The 14,116-nt window shown below is 40.2% G+C and overlaps 1 protein-coding gene across 2 annotated transcripts in view; it reads right to left on the reverse strand.

Annotated features, from left to right (window-relative positions):
- Positions 1-13,754, reverse strand: part of hspb3 (heat shock protein, alpha-crystallin-related, b3) — a 58,055-nt gene extending 44,301 nt beyond the window's left edge. Inside the window, exons 1-2 of one of the 2 annotated variants that reach the window (XR_009515687.1) lie at positions 13,498-13,754; positions 264-9,729 (exon numbers count right to left, since the gene is read on the reverse strand). Coding sequence is in view for 1 of the 2 variants with exons in the window: in XM_059989427.1 (XP_059845410.1) it covers positions 13,498-13,530 (33 nt within the window). In the remaining variant the exon portion in view is untranslated. Of the gene's footprint in view, positions 1-263; positions 9,730-13,497 lie in introns of those variants that run through there. The other variant, XM_059989427.1, reaches the window with a different exon arrangement.
- Between the last annotated feature and the right edge of the window lie 362 nt (positions 13,755-14,116).

A 14,116-nucleotide genomic window follows, 5' to 3' on the forward strand; every position in this document is an offset into this window, starting at 1 on the left:
GTTTTGTTCGTCGTTCTGATTCTCTTTAAAACTTACTGTACGTATGAATGAGACAGATTCGGTGGAAGATGAATCGCGATGGTGCTGTGCATATTTATTTAGGCACCAAGTCATTGGCAGCCTGACCTCCAGGTTTTCGCTGGGCTCGTCGGTTGCCATTCGCAATAAGTAGTAGGAAATACTGTACCTAGAACGAGCAAAGCAGGCGAGTCCTTAAGCGCTACGAAAATAAAACATTTGTTAATGCACTTGGCATAGTGTTGTGCGCAGTTTTTGATTTATGGCTATCTTGAATAAAAAACATATGCACAAAAACAAAACAAACAGGATCTTGACACAATATGCCTTTTTAAATGATTGCTTTGAAATAAATGTGAAAATGAACTGAAAAAAGGATCTTATTTTTCTCTCCAGCAACTTTTTTTTCAGGATTAGAACATGTTTTTTCAAATATTCACTGGCAATCGTAAGACTATGATATCATATTAATAAAAGTTGAAACTAATTAAAACCAAGATACCATTTAAAAATACAAACACGCAGACAGAAAGAATGCTGCCAGAGCTTATGGGAAAAAAAAATTGCCTTTGCTCTGAAAACTCAGATAAACCATCTTCCGCATTTGCTTGTTTTGGAAGATTTTGTAGGCTATCTGTTCTGCAATGTATTGAAGGAGACCAAAAGCAGAAATCTGTCTTCGAAATATGCCCTAACGTGCCTGTGTTTTAATCTGCATAGTAGAAGAGATTAAAGGAATAATTTTTCTAATTTGAGAAAATGTGCTAGATAAGTCTTCCTTGACATTTAGAGTATCATCATAAATGGTATAATCTGTGCAAGATCCTATATTATGTCAGTACCAAATTTAATCTGGATAATCCCAATTCATGATAGCTGAGTAAAACAATCAAGCTAATAGCAATATTTTCCTGAATGGGTAGCATTAGGAGTGACCTGAATTGCCAGTATAGTTTTGAAATGAAAATTCCAGCTGCTCTGCTTTAAAAGCTCCAAGACTGACCTACACGTGGAGTAAAGGGAATTGCAGAGGCACGAGAGAGAGGAGTTAGCCAGAATTGATTGGAGAAGAACACTGGCAGGGATGACGGCAGTGCAGCAATGGCTGGAATTTCTGGAAGCAATCTGGAAGGCACAGGATATGTGCGTTCTAAAGAGGAAGTATGACTTTGGCTAACGAGAAGTCAAAGCGAAAGAGAGGGCATATAGTAGAGCAAAGATTAGCGACAAGTGAGGATTGGGAAGCTTTTAAAAACCAACAGAAAACAACTAAAAATTCATTAAGAAGGTAAAGATGGAATCCGAAAGTAAGCCAGCCAATAATATTAAAGAGTTTCTTCAGATACGTAAATGTAAACAAGAGGCAAGAGTGGGCATTGGACTACTGCAAGACAATGCTGGAGGGGGCCAATGAAATGGCAAATGAACTGAATAAGTATTGTGCATCTGTCTTTACTGTGGAAGACATTAGCAGTGTGGTGGAAGTTTCAGCGGTCATGAAGTGTGTGAAGTTACCATAACTTGAGAGAAGGTTCTTGGGAAAACTGAAAGATTTGAAGGTAGATAAGTCACCTGGACCAGATGGTGTACACTTCAGTGTTGTGAAAAAGGAGGCTGAAGAGATTGTGGAGGCATTAGTAATGATCTTTCAAGAATCACTAGATTCTGGCATGATTCTGGATGACTGGAAGATTGCAAATGTCACTCTACTCTTCAAGAAGAGAGAGAGGCAGAAGAAAGGAAATGATAGGCCAGTTAGTCTGACCTCAGTGGTTGGGAAGAGTTTTGAGCCCTTTATTAAGGATGAGGTCTCGGGGTACTTGGATGCACATGATAAAATAAGCCTTAGTCAGCATGGTTTCCACAAGGGAAAATCTTGCCTGACAAATCTGTTGGGTTCATTGAAGATATAACAAGCAAGATAGACAAAGGAGATTAATAGTGGCTGATTGGCAAGTGGCAAGGAGTGGGAATAGAGGGGGCAGTTTCTGTCTGGTTGCCAGTGACTAGCGGTGTTCCACAGGGGTCTGTATTGAGACTGATTCTTTTTATCTTGTATGTCAATGATTTTGATAATGGAGCTGATAGCTTTGCTGCAGAGTTTGCAGATGATATGAAGGTAGGTGACGGGGGGGCAGGTAATTTTAAGGAAGTAGAGAGGCTACAGAAGGACTTAGACTAGGAGAGGGGACAAAGAAATGGCAAATGGAATAGTGTTGGGAAGTGCATGATCATGAACTTTGGTATAAGAAATGAAAGGGTTAACTTTTCTAACTGGACAGAAAATACAAAAAAACTGAGATTTAAAAGGTGACTTGTGAGTCCTTGTGCAGGATTCCCTAAAGGTCAATTTGCAGGTAGTGCCTGTGGTGAGGAAGGCAAATGCAATGTTAGCATTCATTTCAAGAGGACCAGAATATAAAAGCAAGGATGTTATGTTGAGACTTTATAAAGTACTGGTGAGGACTCACTTGGAGTATTGTGATCAGATTTATCTTTGAAAGGATGTACTGAAACTGGAAAAGGTTCCGAGGAGGTTCACGAAAATGAATCCAAGATTGAATGACTTAGCATATGAAGAGTTTGATATGCCTGGGCTTTCTTCACTGGAATTCATAAGAATGATGGGTTATCTCATTGAAACCTATCAAATGGTGAAAGGCCTTGATAGTGGATATGGAAAGGATGTTTCCTACGATGGGAGAGTCTAAGACCACAGGACACAGCCTCAGAATAGAGGGGTGATCTTGTAGAATGATGATGTGGAATCTCTTTGGGCAGAGAGTGGTGAATTTGTGGAATTCTTTATCACAGGCAGCTGAGGAGGCCAAGTCATTATGTATGTTTAAGGCAGAGTGTGATAGATTCTTGTTTGGTCAGGGCATAAGGGGATATGGGGGGAAAAGCAGGAGATTAGGGCTGGCTGATTTGTTTTTCCAGTCAGCCATGATGAAATGGTAGAGCAGACTCAACGGGCTAAGTGGCCTAATTCTGCTCCTATACCTTATGGTCTTATGATCACACACTAAGTTTTGCGGGAACTCAGCAAGTCAGGCAGCATCAATAGAGCAAATTAAACAGTCGATGTTTCAGGTCTAGGCCCTTCATTAGGACTGGAAGGAAGTGGGGAAGAAACCAGAACAAGAAGGTTGGGAGAAGAGGAAGGAGTACAAACTGGCAGGTAATAGGTTAGACCTGGTGGGGGTGGGTGTTGGGGAATGAAGTAAAAGGGTGCACGCAAGAGTCGCCGCTTATCAGTGACATTTTGTCATCAATTCCTGAATGGACAGTGAACCCCCATATACTACGTCACTTCTTTCTGATAATTTTGTACTACTATTTTTTTCTTGTAGTAATGCATAGTTTGTGTATTGCACTGTACTGCTACTGCAAAACACCATGTTTCATGACATATGCCAGCGATATAAAACTTTATTCTGAAGTTGGGAAGCGATAAGTGGAGGAAGTAAAGGGCTGAAGAAGGAATTGAATGTGTGATGCACCATCAATAACTCTCGGAGATGGGAGGTGAATGATAGGCTTTTATTAGCAGCAAAAGGGAGCACGGCATCTTGGAGACTGAGAAGAACAGTGCCTCCAATCGCCTTTATACAGGGGTCTGTGGGAGGAGGCACAGGAGCAGTCAGCAGAGGGGCGTGTCCAGACAGGTATATGTAGTTTACCACAATGGGAAAGGACAGTGAATCATGGGGGGGAAGGCAAAGAGGAGGGGAACTAGAGGGAGATAATAGGCTGGTGAGAAGAGAAACTGTAACAGCATAACCAGAGAGAAACTGTGAGAGCATAACCAGAACAAGGAATGAGAAAAGAGAAGGATGGTGGAGGAGAAATTACCAGAGGTTAGAAAAATTGATGTTCATGCCAACAGGTTGAAAGCTACTCAGAAGGAATATGAGGTGTTGCTTCTCCAACTTGAGCTTGGCGTCCTCATGGTATTGTAAATGTTTCTTGGATACCATCCTCATCCCTTTCAAGATTACTATTGTTGTTCCTTGGCATCCACATCACCGATGACCTCACGTGGTCTGTGCACACTAGCTGTGTGGTGAAAAAGGCACAACAACACCCCCGTCACCTCAGATGGTTGAGGAAGTTTGGTATGGGGCCCCCAAATCCTAAAAACTTTCTACAGGGGCACAACTGAGAGCATCCTGACTGGCTACATCACTGCCTGGTATGGGAACTGTAATCGCAGGACTCTGCAGAGAGTGGTGTGGACATCCCAGTGCAGTATAGTTGTGAACTTCCCATGATTCAGGACATTTACAAGGACAAGTGTGTAAAAAGGGCCTGTAGGATCATTGGGGACCCAAATCATACTAACCACAATCTATTCTAGCTGCTACCATCCGGGAAACATTACCGCAGTATAAAAGCCAGGACCAATAATCTCAGGGACAGCTTCTTCCACCAGGCCATTGGACTGATGAACTCCTGCTGATTTGAGTATACTCTATATTACGTTGACTATTCTATTTATTATAAATTACTATGATTGCACATTCAGACGGTGATGTAGCGTAAAAAAAATTAATCATGTATGTGAAAGTTGCAAGAAGTAATGTCAGTTCAATTAAAATTCAATTCATGATCTCTGTAATTGCAAGCTAAAAGTCTGTCTTTAAACACAATGCCATTTGAAAGCATCAGTACTTATCTTTCTAGAAATTGTAGGCTGGAATACCACGAGAGAAATCCTGTTGTGAAAAAGCTTAGTAACTAAGCAAAAATTTGCAGCTGAAGTATATAATGTAACAAAATGTGAGGTATCTGCCTGGATAGGAAAAGCAGAATATTGTTTAAATGCTGACTGATAACAGAATTTTTTGATACAAAGGAAATGCTCAATCTGCATGTTGTCTGCAAGCTGCTCGCACAGAAAATGAGAATATCGTTTATTGGAAAGGAGATAAACTTGTGTTGCAAATATATGACATTGCTAAGAATGCACATGGAAAACTACATAGTTCTGGAATATTTTTAACAATGAATGTATCTGCATTAGAGGCAGTTTGCAATACGTTCAGTATGTTGATTCTTCAGATTAGGATGTTTACTTGTTAGGAAAGATTGGAGCTTTACTCAATGAATCTTAGAAGAATAAGATCATTGAATTAAAATATTTTCTGTCCCCCATGGAGTTTGTTCTGGCCCACAGAACAATTCAAATCCTCCTCCTACATGTGCTCATTAGTTTCCTGCCCTCTAATATCTTTATTTTTGCACTCACTACCTGCACCAGGGATAATTCACAGTCATAACTAACCTGACAATTAGCATGACTTTGAATGTGGGAGGAAACCAGAACACCTAGAATTGTCATGTAAGATTATGAGAAGGCTTGATGTTTGCAGTTTGTTTGGGGGGGGGGGGGGGTGAGAGTTGGGAGCAGACATCCTGAACAGGGGATCACCCATCCAAATTGGAAATGAGGAATTTATGGAAGTCGAGTCCTTAGAATGTTATACTTCATTTCAGCAGAGGCCAAGTCACTTGTGTTCTGGGCTAAGGTAAAGTAAATTTTTGGTCTGTAGTGGAACTGAGGCTAAATCTGTACCTTCCACTTTTTAAGTTGTGGAGCAGATGAAGGGTTATAAGGCCACCTGCTTTTTTTTTCTGAATTAAAATGAAATCTCTTATGTTGTCCATCCCTGCACGCAATTGGAAAGGTCATAAATGAGTTAACAGTTGGCCTGGTTAGTGAATTATGTTCACAGTCATAGTCTCATCAAACAAATTCAATAGACTAAAAGGCAGGCTGTTGTTTCAATGTTGACATCTTAAAGTTTTACAAGTTCAAGTACACAACCCCTCAACACATGATGTTAAAATTTAATTGTAGGGCAATGATACACTGTTCAGACATTTTGCTCCTCATTTATTCTGTACTCTGTTTCTTTGGAGTTTAATTCCAAAAGTTGCAGTTTTTCAGTCAAATTTTATCATTGCTGTAATCTCTCTGCTCAATTGATTCTCCACTGATTCTGATGTCCATTTGCCAGTGGTTTGTTCTATGTCAGTTTTTCTAATACGCCTATCAATGTCTTGATGTTGTATTGTTTTAGAAATTTAATAAACAGCAAAACCCTCTTACCTGGCATGTATTGGAATGGAGAAATGCCACTTCATTATTTTGAAAGATAAGGTGTCAGCCTGGATTGTCCCTCAGAGGATGTAATATTGCTTCTGCAGTGCCTGGTTCCTGGGAGCACTGGGTGAGGTTTTAGTTAGCTGGGCTTGCTTTTTAAGCGCAAGCTGCCATTGTGGATTCCTCTGTAATTTTGAGCTGAATTGCAGATGCTAAATGGAATTGTGTATAGGAGATGCTCAACAGGTCTGGTTAGTATCTGTAGAGAGGTTACTTACATTGAGTGGATGACCTATTGTCTGTTGATAATGTTTAGTATTTGTAGGTGTAGTATGTATAATTGGCAAATTGGAAATTGTACACATCATGAACTGGATAAATCATGTAATGTAATTCTGGTACCTTGACATACCTGACATTGCTGTTTAGTCAATAGTTACTGCCCTCAGTAATGCACTGTATGCTCTCTTTAGAGCTCTCCTAACCTCTTTATTTGCTTATGTAAGCAGCAGTAGCAAAGGAGATGACATATTATTTTAGGTTCATTCATCCCTAAGTCTTTCATTACTTAGTATGATTTCTGCTCAGAATTGATCTGATCACTGGCAGCAGAAATGCTTGTTAGGGTAGATGGCAGATTCTCGTTGCCCAGCTTTGGATCTGATTGTAGAGACTTGGCTATTACTCAGTACAGAGGTTGCAAGTTACAACCTTTTGGACATTCACTCAGTTCACTTCCTTTTCCATGTTTCTGTAGGATTCACTGAGTGAGTAACTTATTTACTGTCTTGAGAAAGCTGAGTAATGTAACTCCACTCTGATCCATCTAAAAGTGAAAATGTCCTGGGTATTTATAGTCATAGAACACCACAGCAAAGAAACAGGCGCTTTGGCTCATCGAGTCCGTGCTGAACTGTTAATCTGCCTAGTCCCATCAACCTGCACCTGGACCATGTCCCTCCCATCCATGAACCTATCCACATTTCTCTTAAATGCTGAAATCAAACCTGCATTCCCACTTCCACTGGCAGCTTGTTCCACACTCTCAGCACCTTCTGAGTGAAGAGGTTCCCCCTCAGTTTCCCCTTAAACATTTTACCTTTCACCCTTAACCCTTTTAGTTCTAGTCACACCAACTCTCAGTGGAAAATGCCCGCTTGCATTTACCCAATCAATACTTCTCATAACTGTGTATAACTCCATCAAATCTTTCCTCATTCCCCTATGCTGCAGGAAACAATCTTAACCTATTTAACCTTTCCCTATAATTCAGGTCCTTAAGTTCTGACAATATCTTTGTAAATATTCTCTGCACTCTTTCAATCCTGTTTACATCTTTCCTGTAGATGGGTGACCAGAACTGCACACAATACTCCAAATTAGGCTATGCCAGTACCTCATACAATTTCAACATAACATTCCAAGTCCTGTACTCAATACTTTCATTTGTCGTTGAAGGCCACCCACTTACCAATCACACCTTTGCCTATTCAATCAAAATTGTTTTTTTTTCCAATTTGGAATCTTGACCCAAGTACCAGACCTATCCTTCTCCATAGTAATCTCGAAACTAATGGCATTATGACCACTAGATGAAAAGTGTTCCCTGATACAAATTCTGTCACTATATTGAAACCTGCTTCAGAAAAATAGATTAAACAAAACTATAATCGCTGTTCTGTTTCTTTTTCATCTGGGATTAATTAAAAATGTGCCCCATGAAAAGGCACATTTCATATTTAGTGAATATGATTTGGTAGGTGTGATATTGCAGAGAAATGACAAGGGCCTCACTGCAACCAGCTGTCCTGTGTGTAGGATGCAGCAAACCTTTACTGGATTTGTGAGGCGTGTTGTGATATTGGAGTCCATGAGATTTGGCAGACCAGTATTGGAAACTGTGTGCAGAATATTGAGAGCAGATCTGACTAAAAAGTCTAAAATTACCAGGATTTAGAGCTGGGGTTGGGGAGAAGCAAAATGAAGTAGAAAGGGTCATGAAAGAGGAATTGCTACCTGATATTATTTAATTCAGTACTAAGTCCAGAGAGCTGTAGTCACCAGACAGAAGACATTCCTCCATCTTGTGTTGTACGTTAGTAGATCAATGTTGGAGGTGTACCCAGACTCTGAACTTGCAGCAGTTCACTCACTTAGGATTGAGGGTAGTACTGTTGTGGTGAATTGACAACCAGACCTCCCAGACACCACCTTGTACTCTCACTGGACAATATCCCTATGAGCAGAAATCAGGTCACTTTTCATCTGTGGTCACTGACTTTTCATTGATCTGCTCTCTGCAGGGCTTGGCATGGTGGAGCAGCAGTTAACGCTGCTGTCTGATAGTTGATGTAGGTTTGATACTGACCTTTGGGTGCTGTTGGTGTGGAGTTTGCATGTTATAACTGCATAGGTTTCCTCCAGGGGATGGGTTAAGTAATGATCTTGATTATAATACCACCAATTCCCACACCAATGTGCCATCCAGCTGCTTTCAGAAAGGGCTCCATTCTGTCCTCCAGATTTCTATATCTGTACTGCATCTGTTCAGCTGTCAAGTTATTCCACATCAGTGTCTTTGAGATTGTCTTTTTCTTTAACCCTGGCTTTCCCTTTACAACAGCTGCTGTTTCCAAACTTTGACTCCTATGTTATAGTTGTATTCTCAATGTTAATTTTCTCAGCCACTGCAAAGGCTGGGTTACTCATGAGCTTGCACTCTGACATACCAGTTTTCATGTTCAATAGACCATATTCTAAAATGCTATCAGCAACAAGATTCTACCGCCAGGAACAGTTTTCAGCATTTCAATTGAACTGTTCCCTCTCAGCTTTTCTAATCTGTTCTTCCAACTCTCCCTGTTACACTGCTTCTCATAGCATGCAGTGTTCACCCTTGTTAACTCTTCCCCACCCCTCTCTTCCATGATCCAAGGCCTCAGACTTCTTCCAAGTGAAACAGCAAATTACTTGCACTTCTACCAATCTGCATTCAGAGCTCAGGATCTGCTTTCCTGTGCTCTGGAAAAACCAAATGCAAATTAGTTGACTACTTTGCAGGGTACTTCTAGTCAATCTGCAAAAGTGACTTGAACTTGTGGTCACCAGTTATTTTATTTCATCATCCTGCTTCCATTCTCTACAGACACCAATGCAACCTTGAGGAATAGCACCTCATCAGCTGCTTGAATGCATGGCATCCCTAGGGCTGCAACATGGAATTAAACAATTTAATGTAACCACACCCTATTTTTTTCTCTTCCTTGATTGTAACTATCCCGTTCCTTTCACACCGCTTTTCTATTACCATCTCGAGTTTTTACCCTAATTGTTATCTTGACCACTTTAGTCGGTACTCTATCACTTAGTTTTTCCCATCTTTGACAATACAGTGAATTATTTACTTAGGACACATGCAGACGAAGGGTCTCTGTCTGAAATGTCGACAGTGCTTCTTCCTATAGATGCTGCCTGGCCTGCTGCGTTCCACCAGCATTTTGTGTGTGTTGCTTGAATTTCCTGTGTCTGCAGATTTCCTTGTGACATGGAGACCAGTACATTTTGGCCCAATTTAAGCGGCTGCCAAAGTTTCATGGGAATAGCTAGAAAGGTATAAGAAAGGTACAGTTTAACTGAATAACAAATTGTTTATTTATATGCAGAACAAACTAGAACACTATCAATGCTACTACGTTAATACAAAACTGTATTAGTTCATCCAGCATACACTGCCATGTTCTTTTGGCTGTAAATGAACAAAATCAGCAGAGACACCTAGTGTAGGTAATGGACTGCCTTCATACAATGCTATCAATGATTGCATCATCAAAATCTTCATTATATTGTAATATTCAATGCGATTGCTGATGCCTTCAGTTTCTTTATTGTTCCTAAATTGTTGAAGTAGTGTAATTGTTTTATTTTCACTCATGGCTGTTTCCAGAATCGCCAAGTCAGAAATGGTAGTAAGCAAAACAGTCGTGAATTCTCTCTATCCAGCAGTGTCCAAAGTTGCAAGTTTTTGAACATAACCACATGCAACATGCACTATTTTTTAAAAAAAAATGTTTGCTGTAAGCGTGGTGTGGTGTCTAAAGGTCGCACAAGTGCACGCAACTGACTATATTTAGAAACTGGCAGTAGTCTCCTGCACCAACTAAGTGGTAGTGTCCCAATTAAGCAAATGGAATCCTGGCTATTTTCTTGATTTAGATTTTGTTCTTTGAGTTGTGCCAAATAAATGGCTGTCCTGAGTAACTGATGGCTAAATGAACCAAATTCACTGTACGTTGTCTATAATCGCCACAAGCCTCTCTGTAAAAAGAAAGCACAACCAACTGTGATAGCAGCTTAAAGTTCAACCATTACACCAGTGATTATTGGTTGCGTTTATGTACAGGTATCATCAAATACAGGCAACACTAGACACATGTATGAGGTTATCTAGAAGATATTGGGACTAACTTGGTGCAAGGTTTTTTCCTCAAAATCAGTCCACAGTGGAAAGTGAACTGCATAGACAAAGCAAATGAAGCTGTAGGTAGATTATTGCTCAGAGTTGTACTCCAAAGAGACCCATCCCTGACCTGACTATATTGCCACAAGGTGTATTAGTCTTGTGAAAGCATGACAGTATACAGTCAACACTCAGCAAAGCTGAGCCAAATGGCCAAATTCTGCTGCTATATCTTATGGTCTAAGCCATTCAATGGCTGAGCAAATGGAAAATCCTATGGAAAAGATGGAATTCCACCTCAAGCCACTAAATGTATGAATCCCTCTTCCAATAAGATACATTAGCTGCTTTCCTTGTGCTGAAAGAAAGGTGCATTCCCATAAGTTAATGTAACAATAATGAAGTCCCTCGTGAGAAGCAGTATTGACTGGAGTAACTGTGGTATCTTTGCTCTGCATCACTAGCAAGCTTCTTCCAAGTTGACTCCACATCCTTGATGAGAATTACTTTGAATTTTAGCTTCTGATCAGATCTACTAACTGTCAAAAGTAATCTTGAGGGAACTGCTGGGAAAATGCAGGGAACATGGACAGAAACTGCGTATTGCCTTGGATCCCAGATTTGAAGAAGGAGAGATACTCTTACTGAAGCACAAAATTCTTAGGAAGATTGATAGAGTGGGTGCTGAAAGGTTACTTCCTGGGCGAGGACTTCTAGAACTTGGGAGCATAGTATCAGAGCAAAGAGGTCATCCATAGTAGATGGAAATTGGAAGAATTCTGAGGACTGTGCCTGTTGGGAACTCTCTACTTTGGAAAAACTGTGAAGATAAAGTTATTGAATATATTCAAAGATGAGATTGAACTATAAATGAAATAGTTCACTATATATTACAGGTGTTTCCCGTTTTTCGAACATTTGCTTTACGACACCTCGCTGTTACGAAAGACCTACATCAGCTACCTGTTTTTGCTAACAGAAGGTGTTTTCACTGTTACGAAAAAAGTAGCATGCGAAAAAAGGCAGTGCACGCGCTGAGCAGCCAGTTCCTCCCCCGGAACTGCATTCTAGCCGGCATTGCTTAATCACGTGCCTGTGAGCATCTGTGCTTTATGTCGATTTATTTTGTGCATCCGTTAGCAAGGTGAGTTCTAAGGTATCGGAAAAGCCTAAAAGAATGTGTAAGAGCGTTACCCTTAGCGTAAAACTAGACTTAATAAAGCATTTCGATCGTGGTGAACGAAGTAAAGACCAAGTGAGTTTGGCTAAGGGTTTGTGGAAGTTGACAAAGATGATGTTGAAGAGGTTTTGGCATCCCGTAACCAAGAACTGACAGATGAAGAGCTGATGAAGAGGAAAGGATAACAATTGAAACTGAACTCTGTAGTGAACGGCCCAAAAGTGAAGTCGTCCAGCAACTGAACATAAAGCAATTGCATGAGATTTTCACTGTGATTGACAATGCTGCAATGATTGCAGAAAAGTATGACTTTAATTTTGAAAGGGTATGTAGGTTTAGGGCTTATTTGTAAGCACTCAAACCATCCTGCAAAGAACTGTAAGATAGAAAAATGCACAAGGCTAAGCAGTCAAGCATACTGTCGTTTTCAAGCCTTCCACATCAGCCACAGCAGACGATGAACCTCAACCTTCGACATCAAGACAGGCAGACATAGAAGAAGGTGACCTGCCTGCCCTGATGGAAACAGATGACGATGAGATGACACCCCGGTGTCCCACCACCCCAACCTCCAATGACTCAGCCTAACACACCGTCGTCAGTGTGCTCACTGTCTTCCTGATTCCAGTAAGTGAAACTACACCGTACATACATTATTTCTACTTCATATATGCTGTGTATTTTTATGTGTTTTTTATTATTTGGTATGATTTGCAGCTTCATAGCTTAAAGGTTACTGGAAAGAGTGCTTGCGCTGTGTGTTTATGCCGAGAGCGCTTGCGTGAGATTTTTGCTATGTTGGACAGTCCTGCAATAATTGCAGAAAAGTATTCCTACTTTATATAGGCTGTGTATTTATCAGATCATTCCTGCTTTTACTATATGTTACTGGTATTTTAGGTTTTATGTGTTATTTGGAATGATTTGGTAGGTTATTTTTTGGGTCTGCGAACGCTCACAAATTTTTCCCATATAAATGGTAATTGCTTCACTTTATGACATTCCAGCTTATGAACCATTTCATAGGAATGCTCTACCTTCGAATAGCTGGGGAAACCTGTATTAACATTGCTGTGCATTTACAGGTGGTTGCTTCAAAGTAAGTGAAAACGTTCCTTGCTTTGACCTTGTCATCTTGGAAAGACAAGTCCCCTTTTTATAGACGCTTGTATTTTTTTAAATCATAAAAGACAGTGACTTTGTGTAGAATTAAATTTGGAATAACATGGACATCTATGGAAGCAGGTGTATGCCATTTGATTTTTTTAGCCTACTGTGCCACTCAATAATGATCAAGGTTTAAAAAAAAAATAGAAATATTGAAAACCTACAGCACAATACAGGTCCTTCGACCCACAAAGTTGTGCTGAACATGTCCCTACCTCAGAAATTACTAGGCTGACCTAGAGCCCTCCATTTTACTAAGCTCCATGTATCTATCTAAAAGCCTCTTAAAAGACTATCGTATTCGCCTCCATCACCGTTGCCAGCAGCCCATTCCATGCGCTCACCACTCTCTGACTAAAAAAACTTACCCCTGACATCTCGTCTGAACCTACTCCCCAGCACCTCAAACCTGTGTCCTCTTGTGGCAACCATTTCAGCCCTGGGGAAAAAGCCTCTGACTATTCGGTTGATCATGCCTTTAACCATTTGGTACTAGCAAATTCCACTGCTTGTGGATTAAAAATAACTTTTTTTTACAGATAAGAGTAAATAAGTTGGGAATCTTACATAAGTTAAGCTGAAGTAACCATTCCAAAGCATCTTCCATTGATCATGTCAATCTTCCTCAGAAGTACACTGCACCATGGTCGCAGACGTATCTATTGAAACTGGATGATGAAGGGAAAGATTGTTTCTTCAGCCAGACACTCCCAGTTCCTGACCACTAATGGTGGGGATTGGTCTTTACAACTTAATCATTTGCCTGGTGTCACATGCAGTAAAATCAAAATTCCACAGTCATTCTGTGACCTGACTCGTGCACTATCAAGATGACTGCCATAGTCTGCAGCATTCTATTGACGTTGACTCATAGTTTGTAGTGTTGAACACAGTGATTGATTGTAGTTTTTTTTGTCTTTATTGTTGAGTGATTCACCAAATTGGGGAGTCCTAATGTCTGTGGTATTATGTATGTTTGCTTGTCCTTCGCATAATTAATTTTGCAGTTTCTAAACTGGTTTCTAAACTGGTTAGTTATTTACAGTTTGATTTATTAACATGAAAAAAATCACTAGTATGTGGGTTCTTGCTGAATCTGGATTGGTGGTGGTGTTATTAATTCCAGTATGAATCCACAATACTACATAGATATTTTGCATCTAATTTCTGAGGGATAGAGCATAGG

This window comes from Hypanus sabinus, chromosome 14, assembly GCF_030144855.1.
Source record: "Hypanus sabinus isolate sHypSab1 chromosome 14, sHypSab1.hap1, whole genome shotgun sequence".
In the NCBI taxonomy this organism is placed as follows: Eukaryota; Metazoa; Chordata; class Chondrichthyes; order Myliobatiformes; family Dasyatidae; genus Hypanus; species Hypanus sabinus.